General features: G+C 43.5%; 1 protein-coding gene across 1 annotated transcript; it reads left to right on the top strand.

Moving 5' to 3' along the window:
• The first annotated feature begins 13491 nt into the window (after positions 1-13491).
• On the top strand, positions 13492-17718 carry LOC134483173 (uncharacterized). Its single transcript, XM_063278440.1, has 6 exons — positions 13492-13898; positions 14930-15089; positions 15558-15701; positions 16335-16501; positions 17220-17325; positions 17450-17718. Exons 1-5 carry the CDS (start codon positions 13772-13774, stop codon positions 17282-17284), a joined length of 663 nt encoding a protein of 220 aa, XP_063134510.1. The 5' UTR covers positions 13492-13771; the 3' UTR covers positions 17285-17325; positions 17450-17718.
• The last annotated feature ends 5117 nt before the right edge of the window (positions 17719-22835 follow it).

The following is a 22835-nucleotide window of genomic DNA, read 5'->3' as shown; positions in this document are numbered from 1 at the left end:
TGTCAGCTTGATTTAATTTAAGGACAAAGAAGTGGAGCATCTCTGATGGCTTTATTCTAACCCCTTGAAAGGATCCCTGGGATTGGGCTCAGTACATCACACTTCTTGCTAGGTCAGCGACACTCAAGGAAGCTTGAGATTGTGATAGCACAGTATTAGGCTAGATATACTGAGTAGATGATACTAAGATATTCAGATGGTGATACCTGTTTGCGTGCATTTTTAATGTGGACCTAAGGAAAGAGAGATCAAGGTCCTCAGAATAGAAAGATCATTTCCAGTTCTTTTCTACCATTCCAGACTGAAAGACTGGTAGGGAGAGAATGGTAAATAATAAAGAATTCGTAGATGATGCTTTGAATGAAGTGTGGGTTTCTGTGCTGGTTTTAGACAGGGTCTCAAGTATCACATGTTGCCCTCTCCCTGGCTGGCCTGGTTCACTTTGAGCTCAGATAAACCTGCTTCCACTTTCCACTAGATAGACTTACAAGAGTGACCTCCAAGGACTGTGAGGACAGCATTAGCCTTTGACAGTTGAGGTGTGTAACCCACAACTATAGTTTTAGCCACGTTTTCCCATGTCTACCAGCTATTTCAGATTGTTGCTGTTCTATGCCTGACAATCAGGGACACAGATAAATAAACTTATAGAGAGCAAGGACATGGTGATGACATCCTTGCCTCTTCTGTATGTTCTGGATGAGGTTTGTTAAAATTCCAATATTGCAAAAAGCTTTATATAGGGCCCATCCCATTAAGGGTCACTATGCATTGTTCTATCTAAAATGTCTAATCAGAACTGAACACCAGACAATACTTCCTGCGAACTTCATATGAGAAGCTTAAGTTTTTTTGTGTTTTTTCCCTTTCTTTTTTCTCTCTTTATCTCTTTCTTTCTTTCATTCTTTCTTCCTTCGCTTTATAAGTTTAGAGGGATGTATTTTGGGCCATTGATATGCCCCTAATATCTTAGTTATGGATGTGATCGATCAGTGTTAGTGTATGCATTCAATAAAATATCCATTTTTGACTAAGGTAGATGCTTCTGTGTTTTGTGGGGTGACCCATTGTCAATGTCTAGCGAGGTGGGGCCCTGGGTACGGTCGCATACCCCCAGGACACAGGGGGTGCAGAGCAAAGGCAGAAGCAACTGCACACAGTTGCAAGCTTTATTAATCCTTATAAAGCTAGGAATATGAATAACTACAATTTTCATTTTGTCAAGATTCCATAAGATCATTATTCCCAGGATACCAGGAACAACTGAGGGAAGACTAAACAAAGAAATACGAAAAAACAAAGGCTTCTTCTCAAAATATTCATATAACAAATCACCTCTCTTATTATAATCAAAATATACTCACCATTACCGAGAGAGCGTTAGAACCACTTCCACAGAAACAGGACACAGCAGAACATAGCTTAGGGCCAAGTGAGAAAAACATTTTGTTCTCCAGGGTGGAATTCCAGCCCCTACGTGAATCTGTCACCAGGCCTTTCTTGACCCTGCCTGGGAGCTGCATCTCTATGTCTTAACAATTCCTTCTTTTTTCTTTTTTTTTAAAAGTAATACTTTCCATGACATAGCTACATGTCCTTGGAGGGGTTTAATCATGTAAAAATAAAGCAACATAATACATAATGTACATAAGATTATGGCAAACTAGCTCCTCCCAAGCTATGGAAAATCCTTTGAAGCCAAGCCTTGGGATCTAATCCTGTCAATTGATCACCCAAGAATTTCGCTATTTCCATAGGGGTAGTATCTTCTAGCTATTTACCAAAAGATATTCGAACATCATATTTCAAGGCATTAATTACTTTTGTAGCACTTTCATTACCTTCTAAATAGGCTTGAATTAACTTCCAATCATGTTCTGTATCATTATCCATATATTCATTAACACAAAAGTAGTAGGATTTCAATCATATCTTAAATCCTCATATTTTTCAATAGGTAACATCTTTCGACCCAACCATTCTACTGTTTGTTTTGAAACATCTACTTGATGTTGAAGTCTAGTATCAGTTTTAGTTTGCTCTATCCATAACTCATGTGAATCTTTATGCCAGTCTTCAACAAAATGCTTTGTCTCCATAGATGTTTTTAATGCTATGCTGGAAATGGCTGCCGAAGTAGCAACAGAAATAAGGCTTAAAATAGTAGCTACAATGACTCCAATAATTCCTTTACTTCTCTTCAGCAGATATTAAAAAAAACAATAATCACATGATTAAGAGGATCTTGAGACCAATGACGTCCCAAATTAACAGGCATCCATACATATATTTTTGCTGCATATATTAATAGAATCTTGATTCATAGTAAACTGAACAGATAAATTAATACATGAATACAAATGACAGTTAATATAAGGAAATCCATTATTAAAATTAAATCTACCTATTAAAAACAAATATGGCATAGGAATACAAGTAGTAAGCTTTTCTTTCTTAAATATCATAAAATTATACTGAGAGGCAGATTGAGCAGGCCCAGAAAAGCTTCCATTAGCAATCACAACATCTTTTAATGCAGCGGCAGTCTTCCACAAATGAGCTTGGAACGCAGTAGGATCTTCCACAGAGGCCAGTCGATTATCAGCAATGCCACCATCTCCACATTCCCTCAGCAAGGATCCATTAAGAATTTCATTCTTCTCTCCGTTCATCCTGGTAACATTTGACAAATCACAAGTGGTAACATTCCATTTTGAACATGTATTAATAAATTGTCCATAAACACCCCAATTTATCTATTTATCTTGAATAATTTACAAAACATGCCAGGGCATTTTTCCAACTGCATGTGTGATATTTTAAGCCTATATAAGTAAATTGATCACAAATAGGATATACTGGCTCGCTAACAAACGTAATGCTATTCCAATTTTGGTTATAGACCAAGCTGACAATCCTGAAGCCTGTAACATTTATTCCTGGGAATAGTAAATTTTGATAACCCATTTGTGGGCATGATCTCTGTCCTAAACACAAAGGCATCATTAATCCAGCATAAGGAAAATTATACAAAGCTCCATCACGTCTATTCAAAAAGTTAAATTATTCCAAAGAGATGATAAAATGCTTGGGGTGGTGTATAAAACCTCATCTGTTTCCCCCCAAGTAGCAGGTTGAAATAAAGGCGGATAAGGAATATAAGCCCGATAACTCACATTGGACGCAGCAGAAGAAACCGTGAGTAAAGCACACATTGCTAAGAATAAGTGCTCAGCAGTAAAGGGCTTTCCTGAAGGAGACAACATTTTTTCCTTTCAGTGCTTAATCGCTTCACCTGACCCCATATAGGTAATAGGGTTGTCACTGCACGGATCCTTATCCATTGTTGTTTGTGGACACTAAGAGAAGCCAGGGCCTCAGTAATGGAGGACACCTCCTCATCTCCTGAGAACATCCATCAGGAGAAAATGTAGCTGGTTTAACTGGATTCCTTTGAGGGTAGGGAGCGGTTCTTATCATTCTGGGCTTGGATCCATCTCCTGGGTAACCAGAATTGTCTCCCATCCTGTAATGAGACAAAACCCTCTCCCCTACATACAATGATGTCCCTTCCTGCCATTCAGCATCTCTGTCAATTTTTATCCATACTGTCTGTTCCATGCCTTCTGGGGGGAAGTTCAACAAAGTGTCTATCGGCTCATGATATAACTTCACCTTGTGGTAAATTAAGAAAATTAATAACGTATAATGCTTGTGCCAATATAGCTCTGTGACTGGTCTGCAAACTCCATTCAGGCTGTGTAAGGTCATCTCTTTTCTTCCTTTTCAATTTTATAATTTGTCATTTCAGGGTATGGTGAACTCTTTCAACAAAATTTTACCTTGGGGATTGTATTCTATACCAGTAATATGTACAATATGATATCGTTGACAAAGTTGTTTAAGTTGATAAGAAATATATATATTTTGGTCCATTATCAGTTTTAATTTTAGAGGGCAGTCCCATAACAGCAGAAGTTTCCAATAGATGCTGTATAACATGAGCAGTGCGTACTCCTGGCAATGGTGTAGCCCATACAAATTTTGAAAAATTATCTATGCTTACATGTATATATGAAAGGCGACCAAACTCAGAAATATGGGTTCCATCCATCTGCCACGATGTATTCGGTTGCATCCTTCTGGGATTAATTTCAGATGGAATACATTTTATAAGTGAAGACTCACAAATACGACAATTAGCAATAATTTGTTTGGCTTCAGAATAGGGAACCTTATATTTAATATGCAAATATCCTGCATTGGCATGATTATGACTGTTTTCTTCTGGGGTAGCAAATGCCACTAATTGATCTACCATAGGATTGCCAAGTGTTAAAGATCCTGGCATTTTTGAATGTGATCTAATATGTGCAATGAATATTCTAGAGTTTCATAATAGTAATAGTCCTTTAATATGTGAGAATAACAGTTAATATAAGCTTAGATGTAGAAACAAGAGCAGTCGCAATATTCTGTACTACTCCTACAACATAAGCTGACTCGGCTATAATATTTTTACATCATGAGTAAAATCTGGCAATACATTAATTACTGCTAATACTTCATTTTGCTGTACTGACCCAAAAGAAGATTCTTGTCCCCAAAATTTATCTTTGGTCCAATAAGCCATCTGTCTTAGATCTTTGGTCTTGGAGCCATCTGTAAACACAGTAATGGCAGATGGTAATGGATTAACGGAAATTAGTGTATTTATCAAATTTCTTTTTGTTTTCTAAAGCAATCCCACAATTTACTATGGGGAAAATAAAATCCAGTATTTCCAGTGTAAGAAATCATAGATAATTGAAAAACCTCAGATGTCTGCATTAAATATTCCACTTTATCTTTGCTTAATTGGAAAATAATAGCAGCACAATCATATCCTCACAGTGTAACAGGTCTTTGTATGCCTTGCTGAATAATTAAAGAAATTTGTCCCTCATATGTTGTTAATGTTTGGTTAAAGTTATATTTAATATATATCCATTCTAAAGGCAACTCATCCTGAGTGAAAGTGCCTGTAGGATATTCAAGATTATTTAAACATATAATTTAATAACTCTATCTGGATCAATACGTGCCAACTATCCATCTTTCCATTTTCAGAAAAGATATCCTACCATGCCTTCATATAAGCATTAATATCCCCAGCCTCCTTTATAGGTAATAATGCTCTCCTGTATTCTTCATTAGCATTTTCAAAAGCAAGCATTTGCAGCAGTTGTCCTCCAGCTTCCTCTCCTACCACTGTTCTTTCCAATGTTAATTTTAATATACATAAAAACTTAATATATGGTTCATAGAAAGCTACTACCTTTTTCAACCAACCACTATCATCCTTTATAATAAGTCGGTTGGGCCACACCTTGAATCGATGCTGGCCTAATTATAGGAAAAGAAAAAGCAGGTGAATTCGTCATCATCGTCGTCTGAATCTAATGGTTAATATGTCATCCTCCAGAAATGACTTAGAAAAAACTGCTTCAGGCAGTGGTGCAGAGCTCAAAACTTTTACTTTCACTTTTGTCTTACTGAAGCTGTAGCTTCTTGTTCTGTATTCCTTATTGCCCTGTCTGCATTCATGGCCTTGAACATAGTAAAAATCACAGCTCAAAGAGACCAGAAATTGGAATCTTTTTGCCCTGCCTGACAGCCTTTTCCACCTTAGCTTTCACTTTGACCCAGATATCAGAATCCCTGGAACCCTCGACAGGGAACCAAGGAGTGTACTCTCTTGCTGTCTCTAAACACTTTCTTAAACCAGACTGAGAGACATGAATTCCCTGCACCTTTAAAAGATGCTTAAGCATAGCAAGATGAAGAGAAGATTTATCTTGTCCCATTTCCTTGTAATAAAATGTACTTACCTTATCTAACTGTCCTGACTTACCTTCAGGGACCCCGTTCTGGTGCCAAAGGTCAACGTCTAGTGTGTTGGGAGCCCTGGGTCCAATCGCATTTCTTTCTGTGTTTCCCGATGCTCAGTGGCCATGCGACTCCAGCATGCTTTGAAATGAACCAGTCTGCCACCACCACCACCACCCCCCCACCACCACCAATTTGGTTTTGTAAATAAAGTGTTATTGACATTGCCATACTCAGCATTTACATCCTGTTCAGTGCTGCTTCTGGCTGCAGCTGCAGGGCTTAGGAGCCACAGAGCTGAGAGCATTGACCATTTGCCTTGTTTGTGAAAGAGGTGACTGACCCCTGTGCTCGAGGTGGCCTTCCCGTGCCACTTAACGCATAGCATGGGTCTCTGTGCCATCCTCTCCCTTTGCTGTGGTATGCACTTCTTGGTACATTTCTGTTAGCTCTTGACATTTCCAGAGCATTGCGGCTTGCAAATTGTATTTGAATGGCACCAGGAATAGACCTGATAGCAGGGTGTGGGACGCTCCCTATAGGGACCCTGCCCAAGGGAATAAGCTTACTTTTCCAGTCAACTCCCTAGACAGTGAGCCTTTGTGGAACAAAGTACTTCTTGACATGACTTACAGTCATGACTCTCTGCAGTGCACCCAATCCCTGTTTGGCTCAGATGTCCCCCAGAGAGGTTGTGTAAGCGAGTGTCCCCAGTAGAGGCAGCATTCTGTGTGGTAGCATTGCCATGGCATCCAGGAAAGTCAAAACCAGAGGGACATGACTTGGAAGCAGATGTCCATGGGGAGAAGGATGGACAGGGGGTATGCTGAGAAGCACTTCCTTGGCTTTTTCACAGCCATGTAGGCTGCATGCCATGCTGTGTACCCATGCTGTGCTGAAGCCCCAGGCTTTGATTCTCCCACAGCTGCTTTGTCCTGGGGCCAGGGTAGGATTAAGCAGACTTCAGCAGGAGAAAGGTGAAAACCCTGGTTGCGGGGTGGGGATGGCACAGTCATAACACTCCTGCACATGAGGCCCCTGACTTAGAGCCGTATAGCAGCTGTGACAAGCCAGCTCTGGTGACACTCATCTGCAATCTCAGCCCATGGGGGGTAGAGGCAGTAGGATCAGTTGTTTAATTATCCTTGGCTACATGGCAAGTTCGAGGCCAGCCTGGGCAACTTTGTCTATGAAAATAAGACAAAACTAGGTCTTGACTCTGAGCATCACTGCCTATACCTGGCATGGTTGCCCCACCCCAGGTAAGAAACTCCTCTGTCCAGAGGCCATAACTGCAGGAGACCCCTGGCCAAGTGTCTATACAGCGCCCTGTTTGACTGGTCTGTGCTGAGGACCAACCACGCTCTCCTCAACAGGAAGGACATGGGAGAGGCTGTTTCTGTGAGGTCCCGGGCCCTGAGACGGCCAAGAATAAACCCTGTCCTTGGGAAAGCCATGGAGACTAGGAACCCGGGGGATCTCTGCAAACACCAGGGCTGGCATGGGACTCTGATCCTCTACAGCAGCTGCTCTCAATCTGTGGGTTCTGTATCAGAGCTCCTGCACACCAGACATTTACATAACAATTCCTCACAGTAACAAAGTTACACTCATGAAGTAGCTCTCCAATATGTTTATGGTTGGGATCACAACATGAGGAACTGAAATAAAGAGACACAGGATTAGGAACGGTAAGAACCGCCATTCTATAGGAACCCAGGCATCTGCACTCGGTGTCTGGAAGTGTGGTAGGCTAGGCTTCACCCTCAGCGATGCCAGCATGTGGGCACCAAGCCCAGGTTCCACCCCAATGCTTCCTGGATATGTGCAGGCCTGGTTCCATCAAGAAGTAACAAAGGAACCCTTGGCAAAAAAACACTGGGTACCAAACAGTTCAGGAAAACACACCCCTCTGCTGCAACTCCTCTCAGGAGGGCTAATCTTTCCAGGAGGCCCCGGCTATAACCAAACCTTGTCTCCCAGTGCTTGCCCATTGGTGTCTTGGCCATATTCAGATTTGAGGACTTTGAACAGAATAGCTTCCAGCAGATTTGCATCAATGAATCCAACAAGTAGTTGCAGTCCTACTTCACCCAGCGCATCTTCAAGCTGAGGCAGGTGAGAGTGGACACCTATTCCCCAGCACAGCCCGGCCATCACCCTGAATGTCAGCGATGTCCCTCAGTATCAGCAGGATGGGGCCTGGGCACCATAGGTTCCCCAGGACCTAAAGTTATGTCCTTGAACTAAGTGCCATGCTCAGCCCTTCCAGCCTCTTTCAACCCTTCTGGAAGCTCAACTGCTCCTGCAGCAAGGCAGCAGTGTGCACATTCTGTCACGTCATTTGTGTGTGTCTACAGGTGGTCAGAGCCTGTCCCCTCTGTTCCTTTCTTTTGCTGTATTTGCCTTTCTGAGGAGGCAGGACTCACAGGTATGGGAGGCAGCCACATGCATATTCTGCAGCCATGTCTGACTCCTCTGAGGCTCAGTCCCACTTACACACCTACCCTCCAACCTCCCCACTCCATGTCACCCCTGGAGCTCTGTAGACCTTCCTGCTTTCTGTCTTTATATAACTGGTGACACTGCAGCCCTCAGTGGTGTCATACAGTGTTAGTTTGTCTTTGCACTGCCTGGAGGTCTGACTTAGGAGAATGGCTACCATTCTCATTCCTGTTCAAGGGTCAGAATCTGAATCCTATGTAAGGCTGAATAATATTCCAGCACATGGCTGTGCCATGTTGAATTTACACAGTCACCTATGGATCTTATATGTTGGCTTGTAAACACACACATATAAGACTCAAGTGACACCCAAGTGGAGAATTGCTGGAGTCCTCCATGGCTTTCTGAACCGTCTGAGAGACCATCCTGTCCACAGTGTATAGGGCACCATCTACTCATAGCTCACACAGCATGAGAAGATTAGGGAGGGTTAACCTGGCTTCTCTGTCTCCTACTTTCTGCCACACTAGCCCTAGCATCTTTCTGTATTGCAGTGAATGTTTAGAACCCAGGAGGATGGCAGCTCCCTTGCTCAAATATAGCAAGTTCCTCCTTGCCTGTTTGAGACTGAGTCTCATGCAGCCCAGGCTGGCTTTGATCTCACCATTAGTTAAGATGGCCATGAACTCCTGGTTCTCATGCCTCAGACGTCTCTGAGTGCTGGGTGACAGGTATGCACCACTCTTAAGTCCTGCCACTGGGACAAGAGTGAGCAGAGCCAGCTCTGAAGCACACACTTTGCTGGTGTCAGTGATGACTGACTTATGATCCTGTCTTCCTTGCCCATGGCCCTTCTCCTTGGTGCATGCCATCCTTCCTCCCTGTGACTCATGGGGGACACCAAGCCTGAGGATGTCAGGAAGAAGTTTACTTACTTCACTGGGTTGGAGGCTGTTAGATTCCTGCGTCAGTAGGTGAGATTCAAGCTAGAAGGTTTGTGGCATGAGAAACGGGAACAGAACTGGCATGGCAGGAACAATCGTCGCCTGGCTCTGAGAAGACCATGTGGGCAGAAACTCATCATTGGGCAGGTAGTGAGCTCAAGACCAGGCTGGGCATTGCTCAGCACATGTGAACAGGTGTGCTTACATGGACATGTGTTTCCCCCACATGGTCACCACTTATCCAGGCACGGTGAATACTCCAAGGAGCTTTTTATGTTTTAACATTGTGTGTGTTTGTGTGTCCATACATGCATATACACACATACATTCGTACATATACACGAATACACGTACATGAAAACACATGCATATACATGACTATACACATTCATGCTGACACACACATATATACACACCTACATGCATACACACATACACACACACACATACACACACATACACACATACATGCATACACACATACACATATACATACACATATACACACATACACACATACACACATACATGCATACACATATACACATATACATACACACATATACACACATACACACATACATGCATACACACATACACATATACATACACACATATACACACATACAATACATATACACACATACAAATACACCTATACACACATATAGACAGACATATACACACATATACATATACACGTATACACATACATGCATACACACATTCATATCCACACGTACATACAGACATATACATACATACTCACATACATGTAAGCACATGAGTGGAAGCCAGAGGACAGCTTGGCCCTTGGTTCTCTCCCTTTTACCACGTGGGTCCTGGGGATTGAGTCAAGCTCATCAGACTTGACAGCAAGCCCCTTTAACTGTAGAGCCCTCTTGTTGGCTGCCAGTCACCTCTTTCCACAAATTCTATCCATGGTGGAATGTTTACAGTTGTTATTCTCATGATTCCTTCAGCAATAGCGCAGACATCATTTACACTGCATTAGGAGTTATAATTCATGTAGATGTCAGGAGAGCTGGAGGCGTGGATCAAGAAGAGAGCCCACTTTCAATGTCATTATGTGGTATTGCCTTAGGCCCTTTTATACACTCCCGTGGCCTTGTCTGAGTATATGTTTGAGGTCTCTCTATGACTGTGCAAAGAAGTAAGGGCTAGGGCTGGGCCACAAAATAGGAAAGTACTTGTTCATCCACAAACAAAAACAAAAAAACAAACAAACAAACAAACAGAAATAGCTCTAGGGTTAAATATTGGTGCTAGTACTGAACTACACAGCCAGAAGGTATTTTTCTAAGTAAATAACACATATTGGGGATGACAATATGATCAAATATCCTACAACATAAGTTTGCAATGTTACCTACATTTTATAAAACAAGTCTGACCACCGTTTTGGTTGTTTCCAATCATGTCTGAGTGCATCATCACGGGAATCCCAAGGAAAATCAGAAATGGGTTCTTGAAGCTGTTGCACAGGGCCAGTATAGACCTAAATACCACAGAGGAAACCTTGATTCTTATCTCAAGGGATCATTCACCATCCCTCTTGTCACATAACTTATGACAAGACGTCACCTTTCCTAAACTTAGCCTTTTTCCCAAGTGCTGCAGAAGGGAAGATCTGGTGTCAAGGGGTCTGGATTCAAACCACAGGACACTGAATTCATTTAAATAGGTGAAGTTCATTGAATGCACACACCAATACAGTTCAACCAGAGCAACAGCTCACAACTGTGTACTGGACATTGCTAGGCCCAGCTCATTGCAAAATCCACATGGGCTCATGCACAAGTGTTGGAAATGCTTCGGTCTATGGGCCCTGACTCAGGCCATTTTACACATAATTGTTCCAATTTTCCTTGAATCTATTGGGTCCTATGTGAAGAATACACTTGGGGAACTTGTTAAGATTAACAAACCTCATAACATACAGAACATAACAGGGTATGTGACCAGCACCACACAGTTCAACGTCAGAGTTTTTTGTTCTTTGTTAGTGTTTTTCTTGGCATCCATGATGTGGAGGCGTATTACAGAACAATAGGAAAGAGCTGGCTGCTTAACAAATTCACTGCTATTAAGGTAGGCATGGGGGCAAGACCTCAACAGTAGCCCTTAAGATGGGAAGGAGATGATGTGTTTGATAACTGAAAGGAGCTGCCTCAGCTGTGTTTCTCTGCCTGCTCAGTGCCCATTCAACATCACTCTGTCCCTGAAGAGGAACTCAAGGTCTGCCCCCTGCTGCCTGTGAGCCAGGACTAGGCACAGAAAGGCAAGGCCACAGCACTGGTTTCCAATCCCTCAGTAATGCTGGATTTCCAATAAGGTACTTGTATACACAAATACAGTGTGGTAAGTTGCAATAGATACTAATCTTTCTCACATAGGGCAGCAGTTGATTGACTACAACTAATTCTATTAAAAAAAAGAAACCTGGCTCTTGTAGAGATATACAAAGAAATATCTAGGATGGTGGGGGATGAATTCTGCCATGGACTGAACTCAGAAAAGAGGGGTTGGGAGAAAGATGCATGGTTAAATAGCCCACCAGGTTCACATTGTGTCAACTTGATTTAATCTAAGGACAAAGAAGTGGAGTATCTCTGATGGCTTCCTTCTAGTCCCTTTAAAGCATCACTGGGGTTTGAACTCAGAACTTCACACTTCTTGATGGGGCAACTACATTCAAGGAAGCTTAAGATTTCCATAGGCACAGTATTATGCTATATATACAGAGTAGATAATACTAAGATGTACAGATGGTGATGTCCATTTGTATGCACTCTTAATGTGGACCTAAAAAAAGAGAGATCAAGGTCCTTAAAATAGAAAGATCAGTTCCAGTTGTTTTCTACCATTCCAAACAGAACGACTGGTAGGGAGAGAATGGTAAATAATCGAGAATTCGTAGATGATGCTTTGAATGAAGTGTGGATTTCTGTGCTGGTTTAAAACAGGGTCTCAAGTATCACATGTTGCCCTCTACCTGGCTGGCCAGGATCACTTTGAGCTCAGATAAACCTCCTTTCACTTTGCAATAAATAGGCTTATAAGAGTGGCCTCCAAGGACAGTGCAGACAGCATTAGCCTTTCACAGTTGAGGTGTGTAACCCACAACTATAGTTTTAGCCATGTTTTTCCATGTCTACCAGCTATTTCAGATTGTTGCTGTTATATGCCTGACAATCAAGGATGCAGAAAAATAACCTGATACAGAGTAAGGAATGGTGATCACATGGTGATCTCATGGTGCCTCTTCCGTACGTTCTGGATGAGGTTTGTTAAAATTCCAATATTGCAAAAAGCTTTATATAGGGCCCATCACATTAAGGGTCACTATGCACTGTTCTATCTAAAATGGCCTAATCAGAACTGACTCCCATATAACACTTCCTGCAATCCTCATATGAGAAGCTTGAGCTTTTAGTTTTGACTTTTTCTTTTCTCGTTCTTTCTTATTTTTTACTATATAAGTTGAGACAAAGATAGTTAAGGCCATGAATTTGCCCCCAAAATTTGAACTACGGATGTGATCAATCAGTGTTAGTGGGTGCATTCTATAAAGTATTCATTTTTTACTATGATAGATGCTTTTGTGTTTGGTGGGGTGGCCATTTCCCAGTGTACAGGTGCTGGGACCTTGCTCTATCCACTTAATGATGTTTATAGCCTCATATTAGATGTTTCTGTCCACCCTCTATATCTCTTGTGTATTTTATTTTTCCGATAAAAGCTCATGGTATATCTTACTCAGGCCTGTGAGCAGTGCTCCTTTGGTGGCAATGGTGCAAAGAGCAGAACCCCACAAGCAGCATGAGGTTCCCTTCACTGGAGTCTCCAATATTGCATTTTCCTCTGGCAACTGGGCTCCACACTTTTCCTAGCACCTTAAAAACTTCAACTCTTTCTCCTAAGGAATTTTCTGGCAATTGTCGATTGCTAAGCACATGACTTCATGAGTGTTCCCCTAATACACACGCATGTTGTAACCTACCATGCAGACTATTTCTTGATGTGATATAAAGTACCTGTACATAATGAGACAGGAGAACTTTTGAGTGCATATTCAAACTGGTGTGAAATCTCAGGACGTTTTAATGGCTTACATTGGTGAATGTGGACAATTTGAGTTAGTGAGACATTTTTTTGGGCAAGATTTGACAGGAAACATTCATTTAGATGCATAGGAATTACTAAGGTTTTTTATAATCAAGCCTTGAGGAAAATTTGGCTTTGGAAGCAGGAGATGCTCAGTGGCTCTGCCCCAGGAAAGTCTCCTGGAAAGGGCACCTCTGCTTATGCTCAGTACAGGGAGAACATTACCAGGGAGGCAAAGTCTGCTCCCCATGACATCTGCTGTCCCTTCTTGGACATTCTATTGTCTCCTAGAGAGTTCTGGCATCCTCTGTGATGTCACCAGTGTTGTAGTGACAACCAGTGCCCTAGCTTCTCTCAGTCTGAGTCTGGCAGTTACAAGCTAAGACATGTTTTCCCGTCTTCGCAAGCTTTTTGGGAGGGGGAACGTCGATTCTGGAGAGACTAGAGTGAAGGAATCTGGCCTTTCATCTCAAAGTAATGATGGACAAAGACAGCACTTCTGGGGAATGTTCAGTAAGTTCTGGGCAGTGTATTTTGAGCTTCCTGCCAGGGTGGCTGCAGGCTTAAGCTGACCTTTCTAGCAATGGGCCACAGCAACTGGAGCATCTGAAAAGGAATTGAATTTCCACGAATATCACAATTCCCTAAAGTCAAGGATTTCAGAATTTTAGTTTACCCATCCCCACTGGGAGGATATGGTAAGGCCAATGCTATTATACTGTGAACTTCTGGTCTTTACTTTTCAGTTCATTTGCTCTGTTACATTGATATAATAACACCATCAGTGGTCATGGAGGGTCCACCTTTTCTGAGTTTAGACAGGGCAGCAATGTATTTCACTATCATTGCTTCTTTAAATACAGTGGGTATCTGACAGTAGTAACAGGGAGAGATTGTGCTTCAGGCAATAATCTTATGTTCATAGACCTTCTCCGATTTCTTCTAACTGGCAGGGTCATCGTTTGCTTTATATATTAGAGGTTGTATGTTACAAAAATTTTTCTACAATACCAAAACTATTTGGAACGTGTAGACCAAGATTCAGCCTGTAACCTATTCGCACTTCTGGGGCATTTGGTATTTCACATAGGGACACTGATAAGTCTGTTGAACATATCCTCCCTGGAAATGCGTTTTAAATCCAAAGTTGTTGCTTTAGAGTATCAGGGTAGGACATCTGAGTGTCTCCAATCACTCAAGTTTTGTGGATGGTGAATTTATCATGAGTTCTGAAGCCACAGGGGTGAGGGTCCTGAAACCAAGCTGTACCCTGTTCAGCTGATAATAATCCTGGAGAAGCCATCTCCGTGGTACATGTAAGCACGTGATGTCCAGCATAGGGAACACCTGGCTGCTTACATCTCTTGGTCTCTATAGAGTAGTGCGAGAACTGAGATCCCCTGAGGAGGTCTCTTAAGCATAGACCAATCGCCTAGCAGTGACACTGGGTTCCAGGCTTGTTCTCCTGTTTAGGCCTCACTGTGGTCTATGTACACTCTATGCATTCTCCCCATGCAGGTTCACTTGTGTTCTTCTACCTACAGACGCTGGGATAGAAACATCTTCCCATGGCACTGACCTAAGCAAGAATCAGGCCATGAAGGAAAAGGAGAGGCTGATTAAAGAGCTGCAGCTCATTACCGAGGAGAGAAATGACCTGAGAGATCGCCTGAGGTTTCTGACAGAGAGATCCATGAAGAACAGGTATGAATCACACCAAATGCTCTTGTTTCATTCCTGGGTCTGCAAGGTCACCTTTTTCTTATCCTGTTAAGGTTTTGGGTTCTAGAAAGCTGTGCCTCCCTAACCACCCTGTGCTAAACCTCACCTCCCATATAGTGGAGATTCAGAACCTTACCCTTCCTCAGGAGTGAGATTGAAAATGGACTCATCTGCTTCCACTTATTTAAAAGCAGAACTTGTGGTCTGAATGAAGAATTCAGGGATAAAGTCAGGGAGAGTGAGTTCCCAGTGTGCATTTGCAAAGCCCTTGACAGCTGGTGGCTTTGCAAGATTGTAATTGCAGTGAGTTTATGGTGAGTCTCTGTACTTGCTAGGCAGGGGACTGAGTGCTGGAAGATCCAGGCAGCAGCCTGGAGTAATATAGGACCCACCCTGAGTTCATATATTCCTAAATGCCGATGTTCATTGTATTCTATCATTTGGGGCCAGGCCACACTTCAGGCCAAATCCATATTATGAAGACCTGGAGAGAATGGAGGAGGCGGTCATGTCAATTCTGCACAACTTAGAGATGGAGAACAGTGAGGTCCATGAGAACAACCATAAGCTGAAGAAGGAGATTACCTTCTCTAGGTAAGTCCTGGTCAGAAAGGCTATCACTTGTGGAATGGCCATTTCTGACTTTCTTTGTTCTGGATTGGACGGTCTTCAGCTCTGGTTCTATCTCTTGTGCTATTTACCCATCAGTGTTCCAGGGTCATTAGGACTCAGTTTTCAGTTCCATAAAAGACTGTTACTCATCCCAGGATTGTCTAGGCATCTTCAGAAGGCTCTAGATAGAACAGTACTGATTGAAGTCAGCAGAAGGTTATTAGGCTGACCTGGACCTATGGTGTCACACCAGGTTTTATAAAATTCAGTGCGTGGACCACATGGTTAGCATGACCTTCTCTTGGTTCTACTGACCTCCTTTGAGGGTGTTGGCCCACTACTAATTGATGTTGGCCCCATGCATTGGGCTTTCATGGATAGTTATAGATCCATGTTCTTTCTCAGAGGTGTGGACACTAATTGGTGTCAGGCCAAGCAAACAATTTATTCTTCCCCGAATTAACTCTTTATGGTTTGTGCAGCAGCCTTATATGTATCAAGATGCATTTTATTAAGTCTTCATGGGTATCTGGGATCTGGTAGAGTTAGTGGGACTTGGGAGTAGGAATGGGAGGAAGGGCCAGCATGATCTTACTATGCAGACTGTATTTCCAGAAACCTGCTTAGCCAGCTCCTGATGGAGAACACATGTAGGAAGAAGTTGGTCCCCCTGAAGCAGGAGAGCAAGGAGGTACATCTTGATTGTGCACTGAACCAGAAATATTTGGTTGACTGCAACAAGAAAGATAAAGACCATCAACGGCCAGAACCAGCATTATCAGGTAGGGATGAGCAGATGTGTTAGCTTAACAATATCTGATAAAATTTGCCAATTTGATACATCTTTGCTTCTCTTACCACCTTTCTAATTTACACTCACAACCAGCCAACCACCTCATGTAATGGAATTGTTCATTGCTCTGCCTATGCACAAGTATTCTGGGAAGTTAACCACTTTTCAGAAACTGAATTATTGTGCAAGCATATTTTGCTGCTCTTTTTGAAGCTGCAGTCTAGAAATGGTGACAGATGAATAACATATCTAAAATTGCATATCCATGTGATAGATTGGATCCTATGTAGAGTTTTGAACAATTTCTTGGTTCTTGAACAATTGACACTCTGTGGTCATGTGACCTCTTGTGTAGGAAGCACCTTTGGGATAAGAACCAAGTGCAAATGTCAAATTAGTACTTGTCATTGGCTTTAACCTTGGTGACATATGGACATCTCCTTTCTTCCTGCAACCCGATGAGGTCTCTTCCCGTTGCCCTGTTCTTGGTTTGCACTGGTATAAGTCTGGGTCCCAGATTGGCAGCCCACATTACTGTGAGGCTTGCTGGAGATTTTGCCCTGCCCACAGAGTTAGCAACAATGATATCAGTTAAAAGGTCCATGTCGACTGTCCAATAGAACTGAGGTGGTAGAAGGCAGCATTCTGACAGCTGGCTTGCATTTCCCGACCAAATCAGTGTCTGAAAAACTGCCTTCCTCTCCCAGGTCTCAGAAAGTGCAAGAGAGCTGGAATTGGACACAGCCCAGTAAGAGAGCTTCCTGAAGAATAAGTTGCTTTCTCAGGAGTCCCTGATGACCAACATCCTGAATGGTAACAACATTTTTTTGGATGAGTATTCATCCTCTGCGTTAATTTGTCATTTATTAGAGACCCTAAATTTATATACCATTAAGCCATCCTGACTGATTGAGGTCTTACTCACTTTCTTCTTCAGAAAACAGCACTTGAGAGACAACTTGGGGGACCGCCTTTCATTATTTGTGCTAGAGGAGAAACAGCAATACGTCTGTGCTTCTAAATGTTCGTTAAGAATATGCTGTTTAGAAATATTTTTGTTATGATTTTAATTGAAGTTTTCTTTTTGTTGTTTCATATTTATATGTTCTTGTTACTATTTTTACTTTCAAATATTTTTAAATATTTTTATTCATTTTAATCCTGTTTTGTTGTAAAAATGTATTTGTTATGAATAAAAATTGAATTCTATGTCTTGACTCTTAAGACTATCTTTCTTACTCAAGGGTTCTGTCCCTTCCTGTGGACCTAGAACTTACAGCTACAGATGGATCTCTGCATGTTCCATGGAGCCTGGGCTAATAAGTGAATTCAAAGTCACCAAGGTGTACCCAGTGTGACAGTGTCTTTTGTGTGGATAATGTGGCTGTGTCTCGGACACACACTTAATGATGTAATCACTGACACACTTTACCCAATTGTTAGGGTCCATGTGGTTCTTCTGAGAGAGCAGCAGATGCTCTACCCTGTGAGTCATCACCACAGCTCCTGCAGGTGGCTTTTGTTATTCCACATGAGGTGCTGTATTAGGTGGACAGGATCACCTCCAATTAAATAGAGAGATCTCAGGAGATGTGTGTTCACAGGGAACTTACTGAGGCGTGCGTGCTCAACGTGTTAGGTTGTCAGGCATCCCTACAGAGCTCTGGTGTTCCCACTGCTCATTGTGTGTCAGGATCATCCTCCAGCATCACTTAGTTTTCATATTAGAGCAGATCTTTCACCTATTATCAGTGATGACCATATGTATTCTGCACATCTGATAAAATACAGAATAGAAACTAGCTTCTTGTAGGCCAGATTGGCATAATCAGTTTTTTGATTGTTAGCAAGAAAATTATTTTAATCTAAGCAGTTTAGGAAGGAACCTCCAGAGCATCCATAGTGAGTGTAGCTTGCAGCTGTGAACACAGGTTTCTTTTGGAGAGCAGGCCTGTGCAAGCCCAACCTAGGTGGGACAGTTCAAGCTACCCTTTTTCCATGGCCAATCTGGGATCATATTGAGAATGTATTTTTTCCAGGTGACTGATTTCCAATTTGTGGAATTGATCTAACTTGCTGAGAGTGGAGGTGACTCAGAGAGTTAAAGTACAGAAGGACCAATGCAGTATGTCCACAAAAGCTTGCTGTCACCCCAGGGCTTTTAAAAGCTCAGCAGCTAGAGAAGCAATGTAGTATTTGGTTACTCTCATGCTTAGGTCTAGTCATTCATTAAAAGCTGACCATGACACAAAAAGTGTCATCTGTGTCACAATACAAACTAGTTGTAACTAGATTCACCCCACACTATCACATCACCACCATATTTGAGGTTCTCAGTTACTATCTAAGAACCTGGAAGAGGCCTGGGTCTTGCTACACAAACTCATAATTTATGTCTTCATGACACTGTGTGCTTTGTTCTGTTGATGCTACCATTGGCATACAATACCTTGGATACTTTGTGCTGACATCTGTGACCTAAGACAATAGTTCATGTCATCCTAACCTGAATAAACTGTCCTTAGAGTACAGTGTAGTGGGAGGGGCCTTCTTTTCCTATGAGATACCAAAACATTTCCAGTCTTCAGTCAAGTCTGTCAGCCATTGTCCAGTGCCTGTCTTGAGATGTCCACCTTTTCAGCTGAGAGTCTTCATCCAGGCAGCTCTGTAATTCTGTAGAAGATTAATAGGGTTCCAGCCCTATTATTTAATTCACTGTGACTGTACTTGCCGAACATGCTCAAAGCCCTGTGATCCACCCTAGCCCTCTGTGCTTTAGAGAAAGAAAATAAAGAACCACATTGCACTTGAAGTTTCTCCTCCAACAAAAGGAGAGCCTGCATAGGGCCTTTAAGTAACTCTAAGCCCCAGCTTCCCCACAACTCCCTCCATCAATTCCATGATTGGTGTGTTTTCAGTACTACTCACTTTCTTCTGTGTGCAAAGAATGTGCACCATGTCAGTAAAGGGTGTGTGTGTGTGTGTGTGTGTGTGTGTGTGTGTGTGTGTGTGTGTGTGTGTTTGGTCCCTAGTGAAAACTGTCGAGATACATGCAGACTCATGCTACTACTGTCCCATGGTACCTTGCAGGGAACCCTGAAATGGTGTGCTACTTTAATACAGTCTAAACCGGGTGTGCATGGTTTCTGTAAGGTCACCACTACAGAGAGCAGGAAAAGCTTCAGTAGTCACATGGATGAGATCAATCAGTGTTAGTCATGCCCTTCCAGCGTGGTAGACTGCAGGTTGTCTGTCCCCATCACTTTGCTCTCTTGTGCCCAAACAATGCCAAGGTCAGGGCCGTTGAGCCGTGAGGCAGAGGCTTACCACCCTCAGTTCTGCCTACGACCCCTAAGACTGTCTCTTTCGGGTGTGTGTGTGCTGGACACTCATGGATCCTGAGATCTCTGCAGCTGAGGTGAAACAGTACCGGAGCCATTGCAATGTGGGCACACATTTGGTTGTGGAGCTGGGCCACTCTTTGACATTTGGTGAGTGGAGAGACAACTGGTGGCTGAGCCTTTGGTGAACCGGATGGCCCCTGGCCACATCAGCAGTTAGCAGTATCAAAGCTGAGCAACCAGTATTTTATGTTCCATTTTGTCATCGCTGGTCAGTGTTCTGATGCCACAGCACATGGCTGGTCTCAATCTCCCCATGTGGCCACAATCCCTAATTGATATTGCCTCCACTTCCCAAGTGCCACTGGGATTTCTGTAGAACCCCTAAGGCAGCAGCAAGCAGGAGCTCCTGGCTATTCCCTCCCTGCTCTCTGCATCTGCATGTCGTTCTGTGTACATATGGCTATGTCCTCATATACTCTTGATGCCATGATACCTTAATAAACACTTGAATCATGCCCTGATGGCCAGTTTTCAACTGCTACCTGACACAATCTATAATCGCCTGGGAAATGAGGGACAGTCTGGATCAGACTGGCCTTTGAGCATGACTATGCGTGACTGTCTTCGTTGCTGTGGGAGATGCCAGGCAGCCTCTTTTCTGATCCTAGAGTCCCTATACCCAGCCACTTGTCCCCTCTACAGCCAGACCCTACTTCTGCTCCTAGGCACTGTCTTGGACTTCCTTCCCTCAGGTGGCTTCTCTCCTTTGGCTGCTACAGAAACCTGTTATGAGGACAGGAACAGGGAGTTAAGAGTTCAAAGCCATCTTCCCTTTGATGTTCTTTCTCAGAGGTCAGTGGGACACTTAAAGAGTTTTGTGTATACATTTTATTAAGCAAGGGACAATCATGCATCAGGCACAGGAAACTAACAGCACATCTACAGGACCTCCTTCAACACCTGGGCATCTCTTCTGGCCTGTGCTTCTGTGTGCTGAAACCTGGGGACCAACTTCCTGTGGGGTTTCCCAGGATGACTGTGCACATTACTACACTGACGTAAATCCTCAAAACTCACAAACAGCAACAGGACTGACCGCCACAGGAACGGTTCTCCATCAACAGATACCACAGACCAGCAAGCAGAAGCATGGGCAGGTGGTGCTGTGGTTCACACACTTCTCTTTCCTCACTAGGGCAGGTGACCCACTGAAGAAAACAAGGAGGCAGCAGGATGGAAGAGGAAAACTACAACCCAGTCCTTGCATTAAACACCCAAGCACATTTAGACTAGATGAGAGAAGTTTGCCAAGAATGAGGGCCACTTTGGACATCCATCATCAATAGCCCTGGCTGTCTAGGCCAGCATCAGATCCAGCCGTCTCCAGGCAGGTGTCCGCCAGGCCCTCAAGGGCACTAAGAGCATTAACCATGAAAAATAGAACAAGATCTCTGCCTCTTGCCTGCCTGACAGCCAAGCATGTGTATGCCCTGGCTATGCTCACGCTGGGACCCCTGCTAGATATTAAGATATAGAGACCTGATAGTTGATTAGGACCCTGTTCGAAAAGGAAGATACAGGATATTTCCCTCTGGCATCCATATGTGCATGCATGGTTGTACAAGCTGGTAGAATCTCTCTCTCTCTCTCTCTCTCTCTCTCTCTCTCTCTCTCTGTCTCTCTCTCTGTCTATGTCTGTCTCTCTCTCTCTCTCACACTCTCTCTCTCTGTCTCTCTCTGTCTCTCTCTGTCTCTCTCTCTCTCTCTCTCTCTCTCTCTCTCTCTCTCTCTCTTTCTCTCTCTCAAAGTTTTGAATCACAGCAGAAGAATCTCTGGGACTCTAAGCCTGAGCAACCTCATCTGTGAGCCACAGCTTCTGTGTGAGAGCTCCTTTGTGTGAGAGGCATAGGGTGACTGAGGAAGGTTGCTGGTGTCCATCCCTGGCCTGCATGTGCATGCATACAGACACATGGATACATGCACACGCTGAGTTCCCCTCATCCAATCCTGAAATCTGAAAACACTGAATTTCAAATCCAGGCGTTCTCCTAACCTACACCTTCCCTCAGGAATTGGAGATGAGGCCTTGCAGGAATCCTCAACCAGTGAGACTGGCCCAGACCTTCTGAGATCCATTCTGCCCCAGGAGAACACAGCAGGTGGTATCAGGACAACACAGAAACTCAAGACTCCAGCCTGATGCAGGGACCGCCTGCTGGGTTAGGAGAAGACTCAGCATCAGGTTCCTGAAGGAAAACATCACCTCTGAACACACAGGGTCGCTGTGGCTATGCCTTCAAGGCATCTTCAGCAGCAGCTTAAATGGACTAGGGATGACTATGGGAATCTGCCTGCAGGGTGATGTGGGAATCCTTTTGCTAAGGCTTGATCGCTAGATGTTGCCACAGAAACCCTTGAACTCTTCTTGGAGTACAGTCCAGGCAGAGGCTGAACACAAAACATTCTGATTATGAACTGAGTTTAACAGATAATCCGGAACCTGAAGGCCACAGGTCCAAAGGTCTGCACTGCAGGGGTGAGGCATCACTGCAGGGATGACCACACAGTGCAGGGGTGAGGAGTCACTGCAGGAATGACCACACACTGCAGGGGTGAGGTGTCACTGCGCGGATGACCACACACTGCAGGGGTGAGGCATCACTGCAGGAATGACCACACACTGCAGGGGTGAGGAGTCACTGCAGGGATGACCACACACTGCAGGGGTGAGGAGTCACTGCAGGGATGACCACACACTGCAGGGGTGAGGCGTCACTGCAGGGATGACCACACACTGCAGGGGTGAGGAGTCACTGCAGGGATGACCACACACTGCAGGGGTGAGTTGTCACTGCGCGGATGACCACACACTGCAGGGGTGAGGTGTCACTGCAGGGATGACCACACACTGCAGGGGTGAGGCATCACTGCAGGGATGACCACACACTGCAGGCGTGAGGAGTCACTGCGGGGATGACC

Source organism: Rattus norvegicus, chromosome 19 (genome assembly GCF_036323735.1).
Source record: "Rattus norvegicus strain BN/NHsdMcwi chromosome 19, GRCr8, whole genome shotgun sequence".
In the NCBI taxonomy this organism is placed as follows: domain Eukaryota; kingdom Metazoa; phylum Chordata; class Mammalia; order Rodentia; family Muridae; genus Rattus; species Rattus norvegicus.
Note: the sequence above shows the minus strand (reverse complement) of the source record. Positions and strands in the feature narration are given on the sequence as shown.

Bases quoted from the DNA above. Each gene is read 5' to 3' on its own strand.
- LOC134483173 (XM_063278440.1), top strand. From the start codon at position 13,772: ATGTTTTCCCGTCTTCGCAAGCTTTTTGGGAGGGGGAACGTCGATTCT. The intron at 13,899-14,929 runs GTAAGTTCTGGG...TTCTACCTACAG, and splicing joins GCACTTCTGGGGAATGTTCA to ACGCTGGGATAGAAACATCT. The intron at 15,090-15,557 runs GTATGAATCACA...ATTTGGGGCCAG, and splicing joins GAGAGATCCATGAAGAACAG to GCCACACTTCAGGCCAAATC.